Genomic DNA, 20890 nt, shown 5'->3' on the forward strand with positions numbered 1-20890 from the left:
AGGGCCTGCAGCTCTGCTTTCTGCCCTGTGCTTGCTTGCTGGCACGCAAGTGGCAATGCAGTGGCAATTGTGACCCACCCAGGGGGTATTATCTCGGCTGCTTCTAAGCAAGAAGCTCTTGGAAAGCACTTTGCTCCGTGCTGGTCCCCTGGGAAAGTGTGGGTGGCCGGACCTGTCTTCCTGCTCGCTTGCTGGTGAAACTGGAGCTGTTCCTCTGGGCCAGGCTTGTAGGTTCTCTTTGGATGGTTTTGGCCTCTGTTGCTTGTACGTTGATAGCGTGTGCTGTGCCAGTGTGGTCAGAAGCCCTTGGGCTTCCATGTGCTGGCAGTTTTCCCTGTGCTTGTTTGGTGTTTGCACTCTCTCCTGAATGAGCGTGAACTTTGGTGGTGGGAGCGTGGGCAGGCTGCCATTATGCTCAAAAGAAGAGCGGGTAGGCAAGAGTGTATCCTCAGCTGCACGCATGACTCTTTGTCCTCCAGCTTCTGCCTCCTTCACTGACTTTTGTTTTTCTCTCCCCCTGCTAGCATGTTTGGCCTGGATCTTATGGAGGAGAGGTCAGAGTACGGCCCCTTACTCGGTAGGTGAATGCCTTGCTATTGTGTATACCCATTTCTTGCCCTTGGTAGCTGCTAGTACCAGCCTGGGAATGAAGATGCTTTTGCAAGGGATGGTGTTGCCTGCAGTGGCCATCAGGTTTGGGCTCATAGCTCGTTCGTAAGGTTGGAGTTGGGCCAGAAGTGGAGGTGGGAATCAGAGTGAGACGCCTAGTACTTCCTGCCTTCCTGCACCGTTAGCGTGTCAGGAGCTTTCAGGAATGCAGTTGCTCCCAGGCTCAGTGCAAGTATACAGTTGCTCCCAGGCTCCAGCAGGAAGGTGGGGCTGTGAGTGCCCTAAGGCAGGCCTAGCTGCAGAATTGTAGCTGTTGGGGTGGGAAGGAGCCCTGGGTGCGGGCAGGCTCGCAGGTGCGGTGGAGGGAAGGTGCAGTGGCAGCAAGAGGGAAGGCTGCCCAAGGTTGTTAGCTTTTGAGCTCGCTACAGCAGCTTGCTTTTTGTCTGCCTTCACAGGTCGTGAGAATGAGATTGCCCTCTTTGAAAGTGCCTTGAAAGCCTACAGGACTTGTCACGAAAGCAGCATCCTAGCATTTGAGGGTGTGCTTGGCTCTGGAAAGAGCCATTTACTCACTGAGCTGGCATTTTTAGGCCAGGCTGCTGGCCACAGGTGAGTGTTTTGGAGTGCTACCTGTTGTACACTTCCCTTGCCCATCCACTGATGTTCGTGGCATCCTTGAGCCCCTCTGCTAGTGCTGCTGGCCGTTGGCCTGCAGCATCCCTGAAAAGCCTCCTGGAGCCGCTGGTATGGAGCAGCTGCACGCTCTCCTACTACGTCTCGCGGGAGCTGGAAGTGGCTTGTGGAGCCAGGGCTGTTGCTCTTGCAAACTTAGGCCAGGCAGCAAGGTCTGGCAAGAGCCCAAGCTGCGTGCTTTTCATGCACCTGGAGAGTAAGGAGAAGAAAGATGCTGGGGGAGGCGGGAGTGGTGTGGTGGAGCTGCCAGAGAAAGGCTGCTTGCCCTTGGGCTTTATCCCCAAAGGCCCCTGGGGTGGCCAAGGCTTTCCGTAGTATAGGAGGCAGATGGCAAAGCTGTGGCATTCAAACACAAAGGCCCAACTTGCTCAGTCCTTGCTTCTTCAGCTGGCAAGTTGCTGTGCAGGGGGAGGTGCTGAGAGCTGTGGAGACACCGGGTGTGGTGGTGGCTCTCCCAGGGGCTTGGCAGCAATTGCCCCTCTGTGGCTTTTCCTTGTAAGACGCGGGAAAAGCTTGGCCCTCTGTGAAGCACTTGGAGGTGTGCGGAAGAAGAATCCGTCTGGGGCTGTGTGTCCAGAGCTCCCTTGCAGACAGCCCTGGATGACGTGCCTCTTCTCTGACAGTTTTGCCTTGGAAGTCTGCAGCTCTTTGCGTTGCTCTCTGAATCTCGGTCCCTTTTGCTTTTGCGTGGCAGGGTGGTGGCCGTGGAACTGACAGAGCTAAACCTGAAGCAGGTCTACTCTGCCCTCCGTATGGTGCTGGCCATGGCCCTGGGCCTGCAGGCATGTCAATCGTGCAGTGCCAGACAGCTTGTGCTGCAGGCAAAGCTCCAAGGGCTGATGGCAGAGAGCAGCTACTGCCTCCTCAACGACATCTTCCTCGTTAAGGTGAGAGCGAAGCCCTCTCTGGCCCTGGCAAAGGGCTGCTTGTGAGCTTTAGTAGTTTGGAGGCTCTGGTGGGGAGTCGCTTGGCTGCCTGGAGGGAAGAGCAGGGGCATATAGCGCAGGCTTCTGTTCCTGAGCGCGGTGGGCAAAAGGCACTGAAGAGCAGCTTGGAGATGGGGCTGATGACCTGTGTTGTCTCCTTGCAGCTGTGTTGGGGAGAGGGCTGATGGTGAGGCCAGGAGAGGCATTTTGCTGGGTTGGTGTTGTGTGGTGGGTAGGTGTGCTGCAAGCCCTGGAAGGCTGTTTCTCTATGACTGTGCTTTTCTGGGCAGTTTCCCCTCTCGACGGCAGTTTCCCAGATGAGTGGCACTCAAAGGCAAATGGAGCTGGAGTTGGTTTTGAAGAAAGTGCTCCAGAAGGTGAGCTCTTCTCTCCCTTGGGGGTCAGAGAAAGACACCAATGCCACAGGCGGAGGCTTCAGGAGGAGAGTGGTGGGAGCTGGCGGGAGGACGACGTACCTGAGTCCTTACCCTTCATAGCCCAAGCACCCCTGCCCATAGCCCCGATACCTTTCCTCCCATAAAGTTGGTGGGAACGTGCTTGGGAGGAGCAACAAGGTTCTTTCTTCTGTCCTACTTTGCAACAGAGGCCTTAAAGTCTCAGAGAAAGTGCAAGCCAGTAAGATTCTGAATGCCTAAGTAGCTGGGGAGAGGAAAGAGGCTTCAGAGCATTCTCTCCATCTCTCTCTGTCCCTCTCTGTCTGGAGAGGGAGAGAAAGAGGCCAAAGTTGCTGCTATGGAGGCTACTTGGGAACCCATCAGAATCCCCCCAGAGCAAGCTGTTTGTTTCAGACTGTTGAAGAAGATGGCGTTGTATTTGTCATCGACAACGCCCACTGCATCGACTCTCCCTCCTGGAGTCTTATGTGGAGCGTGCTCAGGGATGTCTCAATCTTCATGGTGATGAGCTTCACTGCCAGTCACTGCAGAAGACAGAGGCTTTGCCAAGCTGCCGTAGACATCCTGAAGCTGCCAAAAACCAGTTGTGTTCGTCTGGGAGAGCTGAAGCCTTCCGCTGTAGTGCAGAAAGCCTGCCAGGCGCTTGGAGTTGTCAGCCTGCCCCAGGATCTAGAGACGTAAGTCACAGGCAGGGCCTGTGAGCTCTTGCTGAGGGCTTGAAGCTGTGCAGAGAGGCAAAGGGAATGAAGCCCTAGAAAAGGCAGTGCAGAGCTTCTAGAAGGGCCAGTGCCTCTAGCCAGTGGGACATACTGACAGTCGTGAGCTGCGAGTGGGCAGCTGCCTAGGCACAGAGCACAGGAGGTGTCCAGCCTCCTGTGTTGCACCGGAAGGCAGGAAGGAAGTGGTCCTGCACGCTGGCATGGCTCAGGGGTGGCAAAGGCATTAGTCTGCGTGGTGAGGCTTTGAGGGGTGATTAACTGGGGCAAAGGTTCTCACTGATGCCGGAGAGCATCTAGGCTGTTGGGGACACGAAGGACAAGGCTTGCTTGGGGCTCTATCTGCACTGCTTTTCCCGAGGATTCCAGCAAAGGCTGTATCTTCCGGGTGACTCAGGCCCCAAAGCCCGTGGGAGTCGTGGCCCTTTCAGAAGTGAGGTGGATCTGTGGTGAAGACGTTGGTTTCTGTGCTCTGCCCAAGTGGCTCAGCACCCACCTGACCTGCCTTTGCCTGTGTCAGTGAGTGCTGGATGTGCTCCTTTGCAGGTTGCTGACGCAAAGAAGCTACGGCATCCCCTATTACTGTGAGGAACTGTTGCGCTACCTTCTTGGCCATGACATGCTCTTGTTCCACCCACTGGGGAAGGATGAGAAACGAGAGGACAAGTGGGAGAGCCTCTTCAGTAAGCACCTTTGCGGTCGATTGCCTAGTTGCTGTGGTGCATTTTCCCCAGCGCATTCTTGCCCGAGGCTTCCCCTGTGAACTTGGCACTGTCAGCTCTTGCAGCCATAGAGATCGTGGTGTGGATCAGGTGTGGGTTTGTACAGGCCTTGCTGCTGGGACAGCCAAAGCCGAGGCAGGGGAGTTCTGGTGTCTTTGAGAGGACAAGTAAGGGTGCCATGGCAGCCAATTTCAAAGGAGGAGCAGAGCTGCTGCCTGCACTCAGATGAGTGCTGGTATTGTCGTGAACTCATAGGAACACAGGTGCTTCTTCTGGGCCAGTGTGGTGAGTCCTGTGGCTGGAATGTTCCTTGTGCACAGCCACAGGGCTGGATTGAGTCCGTCAGTGACACATGGTGCCAGGTGCTGTAAGGCCTGCTAGGGGTGAATGCTGAAGGGTTGAGGTTGGAGGGAGCTGAGGGATGTTGGGTGGGAGGCATTTAGAGGACCAGACAGAGGGCCTGAAGAGTTGAGTGTGTTATTGAAAACACTTGAGGGCAAGGGAAGGCAAATGGATGCCTGGAGTCCACAATGCCTGGTCTGCTGCTTCAAGGAGAGCTCCTGCTGGGGTCAGGCTCTTCTCTATATGGGTATACGGCATTGGTGCACTTTATGTTCCTGCCGCACACCGTGTTTGTTGGTTAGAAGAAACTTCTTCATCAGCAGGTGGTCTGAGGACTCTGGCTTTTGTGAGCCCCTGCCGTCCTTCTCCTCTGCCTGATAGGCCAAAGCGTAGTTTGAAGCCTGCCTGAAGGGGTGGGAAAGAGCAATTTCTGTCCCTGAGCACAGCTGCTTACGAAGCTCCGTGTGCGGGGCGAGGGCAGGCAGGCGCAGAGCAGCCTGACCGCAGGCTGGCTTTGGGCACGCTCTGGCTAAAGAGAGAGAGAGATTAAACACAAGACCCCGGCTAGGCACAAAGCGGGGCATGCTGCTTCTGCCTCTAGCATGCCCCACGCGGGTGGATTTTCATGGGGACGTTGGAGGTGCTGCTGTGTGACCTGTGGAAAATCCCTTCTCTGGCCCTTTGAGTCGCCGCCCAAATTCTTGGGATGCCCTGGACAACTCTACTCTCTAGCCGATGTAGGCGTGTTATTTAAGAGGCATTGGAATGTGCATGTATTTCCCTGGGCAAAAGGCAAAGAAGGTCACTTGCAAAGAAGTCTGACATCAAACCCAGCAGAGGCGAGGCACAGGCCTTGGGAACTTGAATGCCAAAGTGTGAAAGCCCCCAAAGGTGCTACTAAGTGAAGGCGGCAGTGGTAACACGACCTAGGGATGAATGCCAACCAGCTTGCCACGGCTCTGGCAGCAGCCCTGAGTGACCCCCGATTTTGCATTTGCACTGGCAAGGTGCCTGCCTCTGGGATGACAGCAACACTGCTGCCTTCTGTCTTGAGGCGTTGCCTCCCCAGTCAGGAGGTCTGGAGCCTTTGACTTGGGAGTGTTTGGGGAAACTGCCTGGCAACAGCTAATGTTAGGGAAGGGCTATGAAACAAAGGTATGCAAGGGAAGTGCTTTGCTCGTCTTAGCGAGCATGTTTGGTGCAGGCCAAGTGCATCAGCCCACCTGAGGCAGGCCTTGTTCCAGCTGAGGTGGATTTTGGAGTGTTTGCAAGCAGGAAGTCATGACATGAATTGTCTCCCTTTGCTAATCGCTTTCTCCTGCTCCCTTGTGCCGCTCAGCTTCTGTGACGGAGGCTTCAACCACCGCAGCAGCACGGAGCTCCAGCGCGGGGAAGGACCGCAGGGTGTGCACCATGAGGCCGGATGTGACCCTGCAGAACACTGTACTTCCCCCTACATTGAAAGGTGAGGGGCTGAGCCGCGCTGCGGCACCTGGCAGCAGTGCTGGGTGCCTTTGCCAGGGCATGAGCTGGAGAGTGTGGGCCTCGGTGTGCTGCAGAGTTGAGCCTCTCCCCTCTGGGACTCTGCTGGGCAGGTTGCTTTGGTGCCGTGGGATTGTCCGCAGAGAAACCTGCACGTTGTCTGCTCTGAGTGGGGTGGGGTGGGCAGGGGGCGGAGAAAGGAAGGTATTGGGAGCAGACTGTTCTCAGCAAGAGAAAATGCATTTCCGGGGGATATTTGTCATGCTTCCGACTGAGCTTTGAACTAGGCTTCGCACCTCATTGTTCTGTTTGTAATTTCTCCTGCTCGTGCGGGCCTCAAGGCACTGAAGCCCAACCAAAGCCGTCTTACGAATCTCTCTTTGCCTGTTGTTTTCTGGGCTGGCCCAGAAATCGCCCCATTTCGAGGGGGTGCTGGATGGGAAGCTGTGAATGAGCATGGCTGCCCTCGAGCTGAGCCCTGGCCGAATGCGGGTGGCAGAAATGTCCCCCGTGCCCAAGTGTTCTTCTTGAAGCAGCTGCTTTGTCCAAGAAGGGGAAAGTCTTGTGTGACCAAGGGAAATGTGGGGTTGTGGGGAGCTCTGAGCTGGCCTCGGCAGTGCAGGAAAAGCTCTCTGTCTGTGTGCCCTGTGGACATAAATAGAACGCAGAGCTGGCAAGCTGCATCCCCGGACATATGCATGTGCTGGATGCTGCCCTGCTCATTCGTGGTGGGGGAGCGTTTGTCTGAGCATCTCTGCTTTCCCGCGTCCTTGCTTCCTGTGAGTCAAGCAGGAGCAGAGGCATCTTGAAGACACGTGCCCTGGGTTGCAGTTGTCCAAGGGGCTGGGTCCCTAGGGAAGAATCTGCCCTCTCGAGTGTTGCAGCTAATGCAGGCTGTGATGGTGGGGAGGGGCAAGGGAGAGACGTGTGGCTTGCTTTTGGCAGGGATTGCGCTGGCTGAGCTGGACAGCATGAAGCCCTCGGAGCAGATGGTTCTGAAGTGTGCAGCCATCCTAGGGCCGCTGTTTAGCATGGAGCTGCTGTTCCACATCCTTCCCGGGTGGAGCAGGGCCAAGCTGAACAAGGCGCTGAATGCCCTGGTGAGATGCAACATCCTCAAGTGGCTGAATGCTGCCAAGGGGGCAGAAGAGAGCAGTGTTCCCACCGAGGGGTCAGGCACCTCTCTGGAGGAGGAGAGCGGTAAGAGGTGGTAAGGGGAGCCTGGGAGCACTGCAGGCTGCTGCTGCCGCTGTCTGTGTCCCTGGTGGGGCTCCCCAGAGAATGTTCCCTGCCCGGAGGAGGTGTGTAATGCTCATGGCACCCCGGGGAGTTAGGGATGGGTTGTTAAAAGCTCTGACAAGTCCATTTCCGAGGAGCCTGTGCTTTGTGCTTTGTGCTGGAGGGCAATATTGCAGTGAGGTGCTGCGAGTCCCTCTGCTGCCCTGCCTGCAAGTGCGGCTCATAGCCCATGTAGGAGAGGGAGTACGAAAGCGCTGACCTGCTGACCCAGCCTCCCGCTGTGTGCAGATGAGGGATTTACTGTGCGTTGATCTTTATTGTCCCCTAGCGCTGGGAGTGTCTTGGAGAGTGGGCAGAAAGAGCTGGCTGTGTCTTGCTTCTGCGGCTGGCAGCATCCCCAGCTGCCGCCTGGAGTGCAGCTGCACAGCCTGTTGGCAGGGAGAGCAGGCCAGCAGCCCGTTGCGCTGGCCGTGCTAGTGTGAGGAAGGCAAGGTGGGCCCTTCTGCTGTCTGGCCCGGAGGCTCTGAGTGCAGGAGCGCTGGTTTCCTGCCAAGGGCCTACGCCAAGGCCTGTCTTTCATGGTGCAGCTATGGCATGCGTGAGCTCTGGCCCCAGCTCTGGCCCCAGCTCTGGCTGATGGGAAGCCCCATTGCCTTTCAGATGCCCAGAAGTCATCCATGGAGGAGAGCAAGCAGAGGGCGAGGCTGGAGTCTGGCGTGCTGGCCTTTTGCGCCCCGCTGCTGCAGGAGGCTGCGTACGAGCTGTGGCCGAAGGGACAGAGGGTGGCCCTGCACCACAAGTGTGCGGCCTTCCTGGAGAGGCACGCGCACAAGTGCCAGTGCTGCGGGGGAGGCGACTTTGTTGCCTTCCACCGCTTGGCCCTCGGCAGCACGCAGGAGGCCGAGAGCTGTGAGGAGCATGGCAGCGACTGCTCCTGGCGCAGCTGGGAGGCCTCCCTGGCGACCAGCGAGGAGATGAAGTCGGACGAGCTCCCCGCCTCTACGGGTATGCTGTGTGCCCTGCTCTGGAGCCTGGGTCCTGCCCACTCCTACCGCACACTTGTTTCACGCAAGCATGGGGATGCTTCCAGTGCAAGGCAGATACTGTTGTAGGACTAGTTCATTTCTCTACTGAGCACAGCTCCACAATGAGAGTGATGATGTGTCCACAGCGTAGCGCCTTTCTCCCCTTGCGTGTCCACCTGCATTTTCCCAGAATTACGGGAGGGCAGCCCATCCCCTCGCAGAGGTGCACGCGTGGCTCTGCAGGCTGAGGTGTATTAGCTAGTGTGTCTAGTACACTTGGTGAAGCTAGGTTAAGTCTGGAGTTGAGCCCCACAGTGAAGGCAGATGTCAGGGAAGGAGCTGGAGAGGGAGCTGCCGCCAGTGCCTTTGGCTCCGCTCTTCCTCCCTTGGTGCTACAGAATGGCAAGAAGCAGCTCTACGGCACGTGCCTTGAGGAGGTGTTTGATGCCATGCTTTCTTTGCAGATGCTTCAAGTGGTGTACCAAAAGAGAAGAGCTGCTTGGAGGAGATTTTTCGGTGAGGAGCCAAGATTTTGAAGATGATTTTGGGGGGCAGTGGGGTGAGGGTGTGCAGAGGAGATAAGCGGATTTCCCCGCTTGGGCTGCCCGTTGTGAGTCTAGCATTGGCAAGAGCAGGCCTGTGAGAGGCAGCTGGGTTGAGATGGCCATGGGGATGCGTATCTTTGGGGAAGCCAGTGGGATCCCAGTGCTGATGGTGGTTTGGAGTGGAGCAGCCCTGGCTTTCTAGCTGTTAGAGAGCAGTGTTGCAAGCTGTGCAGGGGCAAAGCAGCCCCTGGAGGCAGGGTGGCTTGTGGAAAGGGACAGAAATGCCAGCTGGTCTCTCTGCCTGCCTAAAAGAGCAGTGCTCCTCCAGAGCAGGGACAGCAAAGGCGCCAACAGGACCGGTGCTCCTGCCGCTTTGTTACAGCTATGGCCAACGGAATGGCTTGCCATTGCTGAAAAGGGGAGCTGTTGCTTCTCGTGTCGGTTCTGCCCTGCCTGAGTCCACTGTGCCTGTGCTCTGGGGCCCCAGGGCTCCTCAGAGTGCCCAGCATTTACTGGTCAATGTGCCCACAGTGTCAGGGAACAAATCTTGCCAAAGCGTGCTGTGTGAGTGAGTTGTCCTTGCTTTGCTTGCCATGCAGGGAGAGCCAAAGCTCTCGAGGGAGGAGAGAAGGCGAGAGCGGAAGGGAGGAAGGAGCACAGGGGGAAGTCATAGCAACGATGGGGGGCTGCAGCCTGCTCCGGAGTCAGTGGTGTCAGTTGTAAGGTGGGAGGGCCCAGGGAACTCTGGGTGCAGGTCACTGTTGTGTGGGGTAGAAAGAAGGACTGAGCGAGCTCCCTCGGCACGCCTGGAGAGGCTGTGCAACCCACGGCTCCCGTGCGGTGCCTTCATGCGTGTGGCCTCGTGCTGTGCTAGAACGTGTCTTTAACGTAGGCTGAAGGAGCGGTGTTGGTGACACTGGTGTGTGCTTTGGTGTCTTCTTTCTCCGTGATCTTGTCTCCAGAGCGGCAAAGCGGTTTCTGGCTAAGACCGAATGGATGCCCAAGGTGCCCAGCAAGACCCAGTGGATGCAGGGTGTGGAGTGTTCCTGCAGCTGCAAGGCCATTGTGGACTTGGTGCTTGTGCCCTTGGCTCAGCACTACATGGCAGTGGGCAATGACGCCAGGGCCTTTTATTATCTGCTGGAGGGTGCGGCTGCCTACTTGCACGTCTCCGACAACTACCTGGTGAGTTGCCGTGCTTGCCAGAGCCCACTGCCCGTGGAGTCCTCTCAAGTGCCTTGCCCTGAGCAAGCCAGTTTCCCCACTGTAATAGGGCCTGCCTGGGGGCCTGCCTTTGTGGGGACTCGGGGATGAATTGGTGGGTGGGAGACCCAGCGTTTGCCTCCTGTTTGCCTCTCCTGTGGCAAGAGAGACAGGGCTGTGAAGCAGCCCCTTGGTGCAAGGTGCACCTCCCAGGAGGTGGTGCAAAGGAGTGCTTGTGCACGTGGTGTGAGAGGCAGCGTGACTGTGCTTGGGTGGGCATCACCAGGGGCAGATGCAGGCCTCCTCAGCAAGATGCTGGAGGCACCTGGGAGTGCTGGGGCTGGGGACAGGCTTGGCAGCGATGCTCAGCTGCTCTCTGTGTGCTTGTTCAAAGGCCTTCCGGAACCTGAAGAAAGCAGAAGTGCTGAGGACCTTGGTGGATAAGAAGGGAAATGCGCTTGCTTGCTTTGAAGAAGCCACTTTGCTGAGCCTAAAAGGAGAGGTAAGGTGACAGGGTGGTTTTGGTGGGCTCCCCCGGTGGGTGGAGTTGAATGCTTTCCTGTGGGGTAGGGTGGGGTGGGGCAGGCTCTCCCTGGCCCACCTCACTGCAGCTTCTCTCAGCCTGCTTTCCTGGGGCCCCTTTGCCCCCTGGCCCAAACCAGCTGAGGTCCTGGCCTTGATTCCGCCAGACACATGCAATTGGTTATGTGCTGAATCGGAGCCCTTTGGGAGCCTTCCCAGTATCCTTGTTCTTAGCGTTCCCAGTAGCTGGGAGGCTCGGGATTCCCAGCTGTGCCTGGGGCTGCTTGATGCACTGGGGATGAGCTTTGTGCCGAATGGGACTGCCTTCAAAGTCCTTCTGCTGTGCAGGTCTGCTACCATATGGGACAAACGGAGCTGGCGAAGACAATGATCAGGAAGGCATTGAGCCTGCTGAAGAGGAAATTCCCCACGACCTCCACTGGCGCCGCCTTGCAGCTTGTGCTGGAGAAGTCAGAGCATGCCTCTCGCAAGAAGAACAGAGACTGCTCCGTTCCTCAGGAGGCAGGGTAAGACGCAGAAGGGAAAGCAAAGGCTCTTCTAGGCAGAGGGAAAGCTGCTGAGGGAGCTGGAGGCTAATGGGTGGAGCAGCTGTGGGTTGTATTGGGCAGCTACTGGGGTGCTGGCATGGGAGATGGTGTTGGTGAGAGCAGGGAGGTGTTAGTGGGAAGCAGAGTGTGGGGAGGGGAAGGGAGTGTGCTGGCAGGAGCAGGAGGTGGGCCTGTCGGCGTAAGCGCAGGTGAGCTGTGAGAGGGAGGAAGCTCAGAGGCTGTAGCCAGGCACAGGCCTCCCGTGCAAGGCCACTTTTCCTCCCGGTGGCCAGCTTTGCTTGGCCTGCCTAGGCTGTAGTGCCAAGACACCATCTTTAGCAGTCACGTTTCCTGGGTGGTACTCCTTGGTTCTGCCGCTTGTATCGCTGCGGCCGTGCCTGCGTCAGCTGCCCCTCTGCAAGGAGGTGCAGCCGTCTCCTCCATCCCCCTGCTTCCCCTGCCCCGTGGGACTTGGCACAGTGCGCCTCGTGGCTGTGGCCCAGCAGTTTCCCTTGTGTGGCAGGAGGCAGAGGCTCCCCTGGCTGTTCCGGCAAAGCCACTGCCTGTCCTTACTGCGGCAGCTCTTCAGCCTGGAGAGCGCCTCCGGCAGTCGGAGGCTCTCCCGCCTGGCAGCACTCATGAAGGTGAACACGGCCGAGGAGTCCGAGGATGTGAGTCATGTGAGTGCTTTCTCTCTGCAGCAGCAGACCCGTCCCTGACACGGCTCCTTTTCCCTGGCCTGGCAAGAGTACCAGCAGGGCCTGCCCCCGGCAAGAAGAGCCCAAAGATGTGCGTGTGCCTGCCCTTTTCTGGATGAACTTCCAGAGGGTGTGGGTTGCTGCTGCTTTGGGTAGTCCCTCGCATTGGATTTGTTTCCTAATTGTGAGCATGGAGGTGGTTCTGGCTTTAAGGCAGCACCACTGTGTGTATTCTGTAGTTTCCTCGTGGCTCTTGATAATGCTGGTGTGCAAGGCCGGGGGCCCCTGTCTTGGCACGGCTGCAGTTAGCAGTGGCAGGAGGAAGAAGAGTTGGTTGTATGGGTGTGCGCTGTGAGGGTGGAAGAGAAGAGAGAAGCTGGCAGCTGGGTTGTGGCCTGTCCCCTCCAGGCCAGGGAATTGCCCTGGAGAGACAGTCGTGTGCATTGTCGTGTTTGGACCCTTCTAGGTCCTCTTGTCCTACCTGGAATATGCGCTGTGCTGCCAGAACCTGGGCTGCCGGGAAGAGTGGCTGCAATACGGGCGGGCGGCCATGCAGCTTAGAGCTGAGGTGCAGCTCTTTGGAGGAGGGGTATTAAACACAGCCAGCTTTGCCCAGGCCCTGTCCCATCTGACCCTCAGCCTGGGAAATCTGCTTCTGTCCGTCGACGTAGGTAGGTACTGCCCCCGCCGCCTGCAAGAAGGCATCTCTGCCGAGAGAGCCGGTGCAAGTCTGCTTGTTCTCTTCCCAGGCTATCGTGCTGAGAGGCTCTGCATGGAGCTGCAGAAGCCTGACCTGGGCTGCGTGGTTCTCAGGACCCTCTTCACGGCACTCTTTCTGCAGATGAGGTAATCCCGGTGCTGGAGAGAGTGGGGATTGCACAGTGTCAGGGGTCAGGGACCTTTGGGTGAGAACAGGCCTGCTGGAGAAAGTGGGACGGAGTTGGGAGGAAGAGCAAAGAAGGGAAAACGAGGGAGAGAGAGGTGCTGGGAAGGGGAGTGGGAAGTGTCTGGAGGTGCTGCCTGGGCTCCCAGCCCGTGGAGAGGCTCCCTGGAGGCTCGTTGTGTTCCTCCCCAGGTACCCGGAATGTGAGGCAGTGCTGCGCAGGCTAGAGGAGCAGGTGTCTGGAGCAGATGAGATCGTTGGGCAGGCATGCTTCTTCTGCTGCTGCTTAGACCTCTTGCTTGATGCTGGTAAGTGCTCAGTGAGGAGGGCCCCCGAGAGCCTGTTTGCTGGGCAGGCAAGGCTGCCCCCCTGGAGCTGCGGGCCAGAGCTGGGGGCTTTGTGCAAGGTATAAACAGGCAGAGCCCTCCCAGCACAAGCAGAAGTGCACCGTCAATACAAGACTTCCAGAGACTAGAGTAGACAATACAAGAGTTCTGCCAGGTTTCCCTGTCCTCTGGAAACATGGAAACAGTTGTGCTGGCCAAAGCAGTTTTTCTCCTGTTAGAACAATGACCCCAGAGCCTCCAGCAATCCTTATATTTCCTCCACAGAGCTTTCTGCTGTGCGCATTTCTCTCTTCGCCTGCATCCTCGTTATTTTTTTTTCCCCTTTTGCGTTTCTAACATGGGAGCCAAGAGTAATTTGACAGTGCTTTTAGTTATGCTCTTTCCTAGCTGTGTTTTGAGATTGCCCCTTCTGAAAGCTCTTCTCCGCCTCGCTCTGCTCTGGCTCCCCAGGAAGCAGGGCTAGCAGCGCTGGCATGTGCCTGAGCAGGAGGCACCTAAGAGCCTGTGCTCTGGGGTCGCTGTCATTGCTGCTCAGTGGCAGCGTGCCTTTGTGCAGTGCTAGAAAGCTGCAGATTTCTCAAGGGCAAGGCGTGGTGTCAGGGGAGTTGGGAGTTCTCTTGTTTCCTTCCTGGTGCTCTCTGCCCTTGCGTTCAAGGGCAGTTCCATGCACTTGAGCAGCCCTGAGCAGCTAGGGTAGAAGTGCAGCCCTTGCCTGCTTCCTGTGAGGTTTGTTGCTCTGTGTGTGCTTTGCCCGCCAAGAACTTTGCCAGCTGCGCTGGAGCTTTCTGCTGCTCTGAATGCCTGAGGCACGGTGAGGCCAGGGAGGGAGGTGCTGCTTCGCTGCTTCTCTGAGAGACATTTGTATTGCAGGGTGGCAGTATAAGTCCTTTGAAGAGTGCAGGAGGTTCGTGGAGCAGAACGAAGCCAACTGCCTTCTCCAGGCACAGAGCAGCATCCTGCTTGGACTGTATTCGTCCCTGGCTCTTTGGTAAGTTGGAGACTTGCTTTGAGTGGGGAGAGGCCCAGGCAGTGGTTGTGGCCGGGAAAGGGGGAGCTCTGCGTTCATCACATGCCCCCATCCCATGTCCACCAAGGCGGCTGCTTCTGGAGCATGGTGGTGAAAGGGGCCAGGGGGCCACGCAGGATGAGCAAGGTGGCAAGGAGCCCCAGGTTGTGCTGCTGTGGAGCCCTGCCAGGGAAGGATGCCTTGGCAGCATTCAGCCACAGCCTTCCTTTTCCCCTTGAATGTTGGGGACGGACTGGTGTGGCTCTCTCTCAGCGCAGGAAAGCGATGCAGGCTGAATGCTGCCTAAGTGCAAGAGCTTGGCTCGGAGAGGGCACGAGGGCCTGGAGCAATGCTGTGTTTGTGGGAGAAGGCAGCCATTGTCCCAGTCTGCTGCCTAGCATGGCTTGTGTCTCCTGGGTGCCTGCAAGGGACTGGGTTCCAGTCCTTGCAGTTTCCCTGTGGTCTCGCTCATCACTGTGGGGGAGTGCTGAGTGGCGCTGGCTCACAAACAGACATGCATGCGCACACGTTTATAAACAGATCAAGCAAACTGGAGGGAAGGGGAGCAGAGAGGACCCTTTTGGGAGGGACAGCAGTAGATTCCTGCTCAGCTGTGATGTAGCAGGGAGACGAGAACTCCAAGTTCACGTGGGAGAGAAGGAATTGAGCTACTGATGCCTGATTACAATACAGTGCTCTCAGTGATGCTTATCAGGAGCAGCTACAACACGCTGCAGCTCATCCCCCCAGCCCCCCAGTACACCCCCAGTAGCTTCCTTGTCCTAGAGGATGCATTGCCTCTGGAAGCCAGGTTGGGGCTGGAGCCTATGGCCTAGGAGACCTCTTGGTTACTTGCTCATCTCTACAAAATGTGCCTGAGTGTGTGTTTGTGTGTGTTTCCTTTTTTCCTCTGGACAATGTAGGTTTGCAAGGCTTGGGCAGTGGGACAACTTCCAGAAGCCCTTTGAAAAGGCCAAGAGGCTGCTGAAGAGCACTGGTGCCTGCCTTGTGGCCAGCCAAGCGTGCAGCCGGCTCCTGGAGTGCCATAGCCTGGTGCTGAAAAAGGACATGGAGCATGGCTCGTGGAGGGCCCGTGAGAGCTGCCGCAGGGCTCTAAGGGTGAGGGATGCGGAGGAAGGGGAGGGGCATGCTGCAAGGGCCCTCTGGGGAAAGCTGTGTTGCTAGCAGCAGTGGGTTGACCTGTGCAGGTAGAAGCAGCCACGACAGGATGGAGTCAGGGTAGTGCCAGAGGGTAGCGGCTTAGGGAGCAACGTGGCTAAAGACTCCTGTAACAGAGGTGTCAGCAGGAGGGGGACGAGAAGGCAGTCAGGTGAAGGCAGTCTTCCTGGGCATGTGAGAACTCCCTTGTAGGACTGCTTGGCCCAAACAGGAGAGGAGAAGAGCCTTGCTCAGCCATGAGCTAGTGAGCCCTGCTGAACTGGCTGCTCCATAGGAGGTGTTAGGGCTCAGGAGAGATCTGTGTGGTACCTCAGCCTTGCTAGCTGTGCACTCCTCCTTTCTTTGTGGCTGGTTTTTCTCTTTGGGGATTTGGCGCCCTTCTCTGTGCCAAGCCATCGCTGGGCTCTCTGACTTGTCCTGATGTACCTCTCTGTTGTTTTCTCGGCAGCTTGCCGAAGAGGTTTTCTCTCGGTGCTCCACAAGCCCCGTCTTCTACCCCAGAGTCTACCACCTGAAAGCCTACATTTTCCTGATGCTGGGGAATGAAGAGCAGAGCCTGCTGTGCCTCAACCAGGGCCTCCAAGCCTGTGAAGACTATGGCAACCTGCTGGAGAAGACTTGGCTGGAGATGAGCACTGTAAGTTGCTCACCTGTGCCTTTGAGTTGCTTCCTGGGCAGAAGTTGAGCCTGCTGTAGCAGAAGGTGGGCCGCACTGTACTGTGGCAGGTAGCCCCAGAGAGAGCCCCCCGAGAGCTTCAGGGGCATGTGCTCAAAGTCCTGTGTGAGCTGGTAGGTGCTCTTAGCCCTGCTCAAGAGGAAGGTAGAGACAGCTGTGATCCCTCTCTGCCAAGTGGGGCTGGACTGGTACGTGAGGAAGCAGTATGCCCTGCAGCTGCTCCTTTGCAGCATCTCTACTTGGCAGAGTGGTGGTGAAGTGGAATCTTTCCCTGCTCCTTAAGGCAGCTCTGGGAGGCCAGGGTCAACGTGCGCTGAGTCTGAATTGGCCTTGCCTCTCCTTCTGCTCGCTGAGGGGTTTTGGCAGCATGGCTCATTGGCTGATGGATGGAACAAGCTGCTGAGAGAGGCCTTAGTTGCCTTCCCAGGCAGAAGTCATGGCTCTGGAGGTCACGTGTTCTTCTCAGCTCTCACTGTGCCTTTTTTCCCCCCTTCCTTTAGGAGTGCTGGTTCACTGGAAAAGGCCCCCTGGGAGATTTGTGGCTGAAGACAGCCCCACATTTTCCCCACCTGAACCAAGCAAAGCCAGAGGTCTGTAGCTCCAGGTACCTGCTGAAGCTGCCAGCACTGCAAAGGGAGGATTCTTCTCCGGGAATTAAATTCTGACACTGCTAGTCCAGGCAATTCTTCCTTTCCTTCTTCCTTTAATATACTCAGCATCATTCTTCGCCCCCCTGCTTGTATTCTGCCTCGTTCTCTCCTTTCCCACAACAATGTTTGCACAACCTGAGTCAAACTGAACCAACACCTACACAATTACTAAGGTCAATACTCAAAACAAAAACCAAAAAACAAAACAGTCTGAGCATTCTGAAGAGCTTAGCATTTAGGCTTCCATCAAGTGAGGAATATGATAAATAAGGCACAAAGCGCTCCAGAGAAGGTGAAGCTCTGGGGGGTTGGTTAATTCCTGTAGTTCTATAGTAGTTCCCAAGTAGTATTCGTTCTCTTGGGTAGAGGTAATGCATCGGGCCATTTCAGGCCCGTCTCTGCCCAGCTCTTTGCCAGTTTGGTTCTCCTGTTGGAGTTTCTCCTTGCTGCAGCCCCACGGGATTGGGGGTGGTAGGCACAATGCAACTTCTGTTCTCTCTGTAGGTTTTATGCACAAGGGGATGTCTAGGGTTATACCTTTGTGATGAGTTAGTAGAGCAAAATGCCTGTCCTTGGTGGAACTCATGTCCTGCAGCAGGTGTTTCTTAAGAAGACACAGATGTTAGGTCCTTGGCAGAGAGAACATTTTAAAATAAAGACATAGTTTACAGCAACCAAAGTAGGGAAGTTGGTAAGAGTATTATGTACTCGTGTCCCTGACTAATGAAATGGTAGGTATTGTTATTTTTTTTAAAAAAGTAACATTCTCTGGATAAAGGCATCCTGTATAAACTCCTTGTAAGGGCCCTCCCTTAATTGGGGAGTACCTTGCTGCCGCAGTAGTCCATGATTAATAAAGAAATAGAAGTGAAGCATCCCACATACATGATTGCAGACCCATTAGAAGCCAAAGGACAAATTTCCTGTTCCCAGCCGGCTGAATTAAGATGCCCCATCCGTCACAGGGGGAATCGCGATGCGGGTATCCACTTCTCACTGGGTGGAATCTTGGGGGAAGTCCCACTGCCCAGAGCAGGGTCCACACCTTGGGGGGTGGCATTAATCTTTCATCGTTCGCACTGTTGTTCTCCCCAGAAGTCACAGCTTAAACCAATTGCAAGCTCAATCATCTGTTGATCCAGTCAGGATTCAGTATTGCCTACGACTGTCTTTGTGTGGGTGGCCACACTCCTCCTCATGCAGCCCCTAGTCCTTTCGCCTTATTCACAATGAATGTGCCCACTGGCTCATGTAGCATTTCTCATGATATCAAAGCCCTTCTCCTCAGGGACCCTTTTCAACCAGTAAGGTCCCAACCTGCCCTGAAGCATGGAGTTATCCCTCCCAGGTGCAGGACCTCTCCCTTCTCCTTGCTAAAGTTCAGGAGGTTTCTGTTGGTCAAATCCCCAAGTTTCTCAGTGTCCTCCAGCCTGAAGCCCTCCTGTGCCAGTTGTTAATGTGGCTTGCTTTGACTTTTGGTGTCTCTAAGAAGAGAATAGCAAGTGAAATAGCACAACACCATAAGTAATAAAAGGAGGTTCTAGCTTAATGGAATTCCTGCCTGAAATAGGATTTACCAGGGCAATCATCTCAGAAATACCAAGTGAGGGTGTAAAGCAAGCAAAACCAGGGCCAATGGGCAAAAGAATAAACATAGATGGGATGTTTATATAGGAAGGTATTGTCTTTTGTCCTCCTGGCATGGACCATGACAAAGAGCCCAACTTCATCTTCTTCGGGGCCTCCTCATAGGTATTGGAAAGCTGCTATTAGGTCCCTCCAAAGCCATCTCTTCTCCATACTGCACAAAGCCTGTTCGCTCTCAAAGCTAGTGCTCCAGCTCTGTTACCATCTTGGAGGCCCTCTGCTGAACTTGCTCCCAGTTATCAACATCTTTCTTGTACTGGGGAGCCCCAAACTGGATGCAATAGTGTACCTTTGGTGTAAGGTGTGGGTAGTAAAGTTGGTGATCACTTCTATCAGTCTCCTACTTCTGCTCTTACTCACACAGCCCAGCCCACTGTTGGCCTTCTATGCTGCCTGAGCACACGGATGTCTCATATTTTATTTTCTGCCCACCAAGATCCTCAGGTCCTTTTCAGCAAAGCTGCTCCATGGCAACCCAGTTCTGGGCCTGTATCACTGCAGTATGTTATTCTCTCCCAGGTGCAGGAACCTGGCATTTCTCTGTTTTGTATTTCATAAGATTCCTGACAGCCCATTACTCCTGCCTGTCCAGAGCCCTCTCAATGGCAACCCTCAAGCATAAAACTGGTGCCCCTCACCCACTCTGGTATCATCTACAAACATAATGAATGTTACCTCTGCCAGGTCATTCACCAAAGTGTTAAACAGGACAGGTCCCAGGAGAGAGCCTGTGCTGCACCATTTCTCTTCTGGCCCCCCAGAAGAGAACTACTCTGTTCACCACATCCCTCTGAGCCCAATCATCCAACCAGTTTTTAGCCTTCTGGGTGTTTACGCATGCAGTCTTTAATGTCCAAGCTTCATGGACCCAGACGTGATCACAGAGGACTTGTTCCACGACACACTCCCAATGCAAGCAAAACTGAACAGCCTGTAGTTCCTCAGGTTGTACTTTTCATCTTTTTTGAAGTTGAATGCAACATTTCCCTTTCCTCTGTCATTGGAACTTCTCCCAGTCTCCACAGTCTTCCAAAGACAATGCAGAGTGACCTTCTGAGATAGTGATCAGCTCTCAGGATCCTCGGCTGAGCCAATGCAACTCCATACATTTGCATGGGTTGAGTTCTCCCAAGTAAATTCCAATTCAGTGCTCATGCCCTGCTGATTGTTTTTTTACCTTGGAAGTCCTGACTTTAGGGGAGTGGCCTGGGAGTCCTTGTTCGAGACTGAAGCAAAGGCACTGAGTTCTGCAGAGCTATCTGCCCCTGCTGTTACTGAAGTAACAGTAGTTCATCTGCATGGCCTTGGCACCCTTGGCAAGTGTTAGTCCTAGAGGTGCTTTAGCTTTCCTAACTGCTTCTCGACATCCCTTGGCAATATTGCTAAATTCCTCCTTTGCAGCCTCTCCGTGCTTCCCATGTCCTCCTGCTGCTCAGTCGTGAGTTGCCTGTTTAGCCACCCTGTCTCCTAAAACATCTATTTGTATTCCTGGGTATCAGTATGGGCCACTCGTGAGCTTGGAGGATGCTATCCTTACAGACCTGTCAGTTTTCCTGAGCTCTCCTGCCCTTCAGAGCTGCCTCCCATGGTAGCCCTCTAGCAGGCCCCCCTAGTAGGCCCAAGTATGATTTTCTGACATCCTCAGCTTCATAGTGAGTGGAGGTCTTGCAGTAGTAGGCAGCAGGTGTCATTTCAGCTGACCAAGGAGATTCTCCTCCTGGTTCCCAGCTGATGCTCTAGAAGAATGTGGGTCTCATAGCTGCACCATCAGAGCAAGTAGACAATTGCACGTGTCTTGGACCACTTCTGTCACTTTATATGTGCAAAGGGGTTGTGATGGTGCTCAGACAGTATAACCATGCACAGCACTCTTAAATATAAACTGTTAACCGGGTCTGAGGCTGGGATTGGATCGAGGTACACCCCTACTCCTCCAAGGGGGAGTTTTGGAGGGATCCATCCTGAGCCTTGTAACTCAACAGCAGGGCCTCCTTAACACTCTTATCTGACCCTGTCCTCCTCCAGGCAGTAAATAATCCAGTGAACCTTGCCATCAACCCTCATTAAATCACTGTCTTATTTACAGTTGGACTTTGTTAAATCACAATTTTACCATAATATTTTGTTGCTTCTCTCTTACAAGTCTTACAAGTGAAATGCTTCTCCCTCTCTCTCTCTTCCCTGCCCTCCCTCCCACCTCCCCAGAGTTCATCCTTCTGTAGTCCTCTGCACCCATCCACAACAGGTGTGTGTGTGTGGAGCTGATTCCCTCTTTCCATCTCCACAGACTGTAGTGGGAGCTTAGACAAGAAGCTCCCATGGAGACAAGCATTTTAGTGCACACTACAACTTGGGCACAGAGAGCTGCATGTCCTATGAGTTTGTGAAGAGCACAGAAGGGAACTGAATCCACTCCATCCCCGGGGCTTCTCAGTGGCATTAGATGTATTGACTAACTCCTCTAAATCAGCCCCTGAATCACAAGTAAATGAACTCCCTTCTTGTCCTTTTACAGGCATTCTGTCTTCTTGTGAGATGGGAGCAGGGCCTTCCAGAGAGAGACCTTTCCACCTCTCTTGGAAAACTGTCCTATGATGATACAAACTGTATTGCTGGAGTCAGTATCTCTCCAGGGTTCAGAGAGAGACCACTGGTGACTGATTACTTTAATCTGCTTCAGTGGACATTTCCCACAGGTGACTCTGCTGCCTTTCAGGAACTGCCAGCTCTGGAGCACCAGGAACATCTCAAGGGTGCACCGAGGACAGAGAAAGTCCTGTCTTCAGCTGATTTTCTACTCGTGAGCTGGGCCTTTC

At 55.1% G+C, this 20890-nt stretch overlaps 1 protein-coding gene across 1 annotated transcript in view; it reads left to right on the forward strand.

The window, feature by feature from the left end:
- The window catches only part of LOC134154516 (adenylate cyclase type 10-like), a 41723-nt gene extending 21582 nt beyond the window's left edge, over positions 1–20141 (forward strand). The window contains exons 26-46 of the mRNA XM_062601189.1: positions 525–577; positions 1065–1218; positions 1997–2189; positions 2519–2605; positions 3038–3321; positions 3907–4043; positions 5764–5889; positions 6852–7106; positions 7806–8150; positions 8635–8686; positions 9678–9900; positions 10313–10420; positions 10789–10967; positions 11512–11659; positions 12153–12357; positions 12436–12532; positions 12762–12877; positions 13787–13904; positions 14846–15041; positions 15550–15738; positions 20100–20141. Coding sequence (XP_062457173.1) covers positions 525–577; positions 1065–1218; positions 1997–2189; positions 2519–2605; positions 3038–3321; positions 3907–4043; positions 5764–5889; positions 6852–7106; positions 7806–8150; positions 8635–8686; positions 9678–9900; positions 10313–10420; positions 10789–10967; positions 11512–11659; positions 12153–12357; positions 12436–12532; positions 12762–12877; positions 13787–13904; positions 14846–15041; positions 15550–15738; positions 20100–20141 — 3307 coding nt within the window. The remainder of the gene's footprint in view (positions 1–524; positions 578–1064; positions 1219–1996; positions 2190–2518; positions 2606–3037; positions 3322–3906; positions 4044–5763; positions 5890–6851; positions 7107–7805; positions 8151–8634; positions 8687–9677; positions 9901–10312; positions 10421–10788; positions 10968–11511; positions 11660–12152; positions 12358–12435; positions 12533–12761; positions 12878–13786; positions 13905–14845; positions 15042–15549; positions 15739–20099) is intronic.
- Positions 20142–20890: the final 749 nt, after the last annotated feature.

The sequence above is a fragment of the Rhea pennata genome, unplaced genomic scaffold, assembly GCF_028389875.1.
Source record: "Rhea pennata isolate bPtePen1 unplaced genomic scaffold, bPtePen1.pri scaffold_32, whole genome shotgun sequence".
NCBI classification, from domain to species: Eukaryota; Metazoa; Chordata; class Aves; order Rheiformes; family Rheidae; genus Rhea; species Rhea pennata.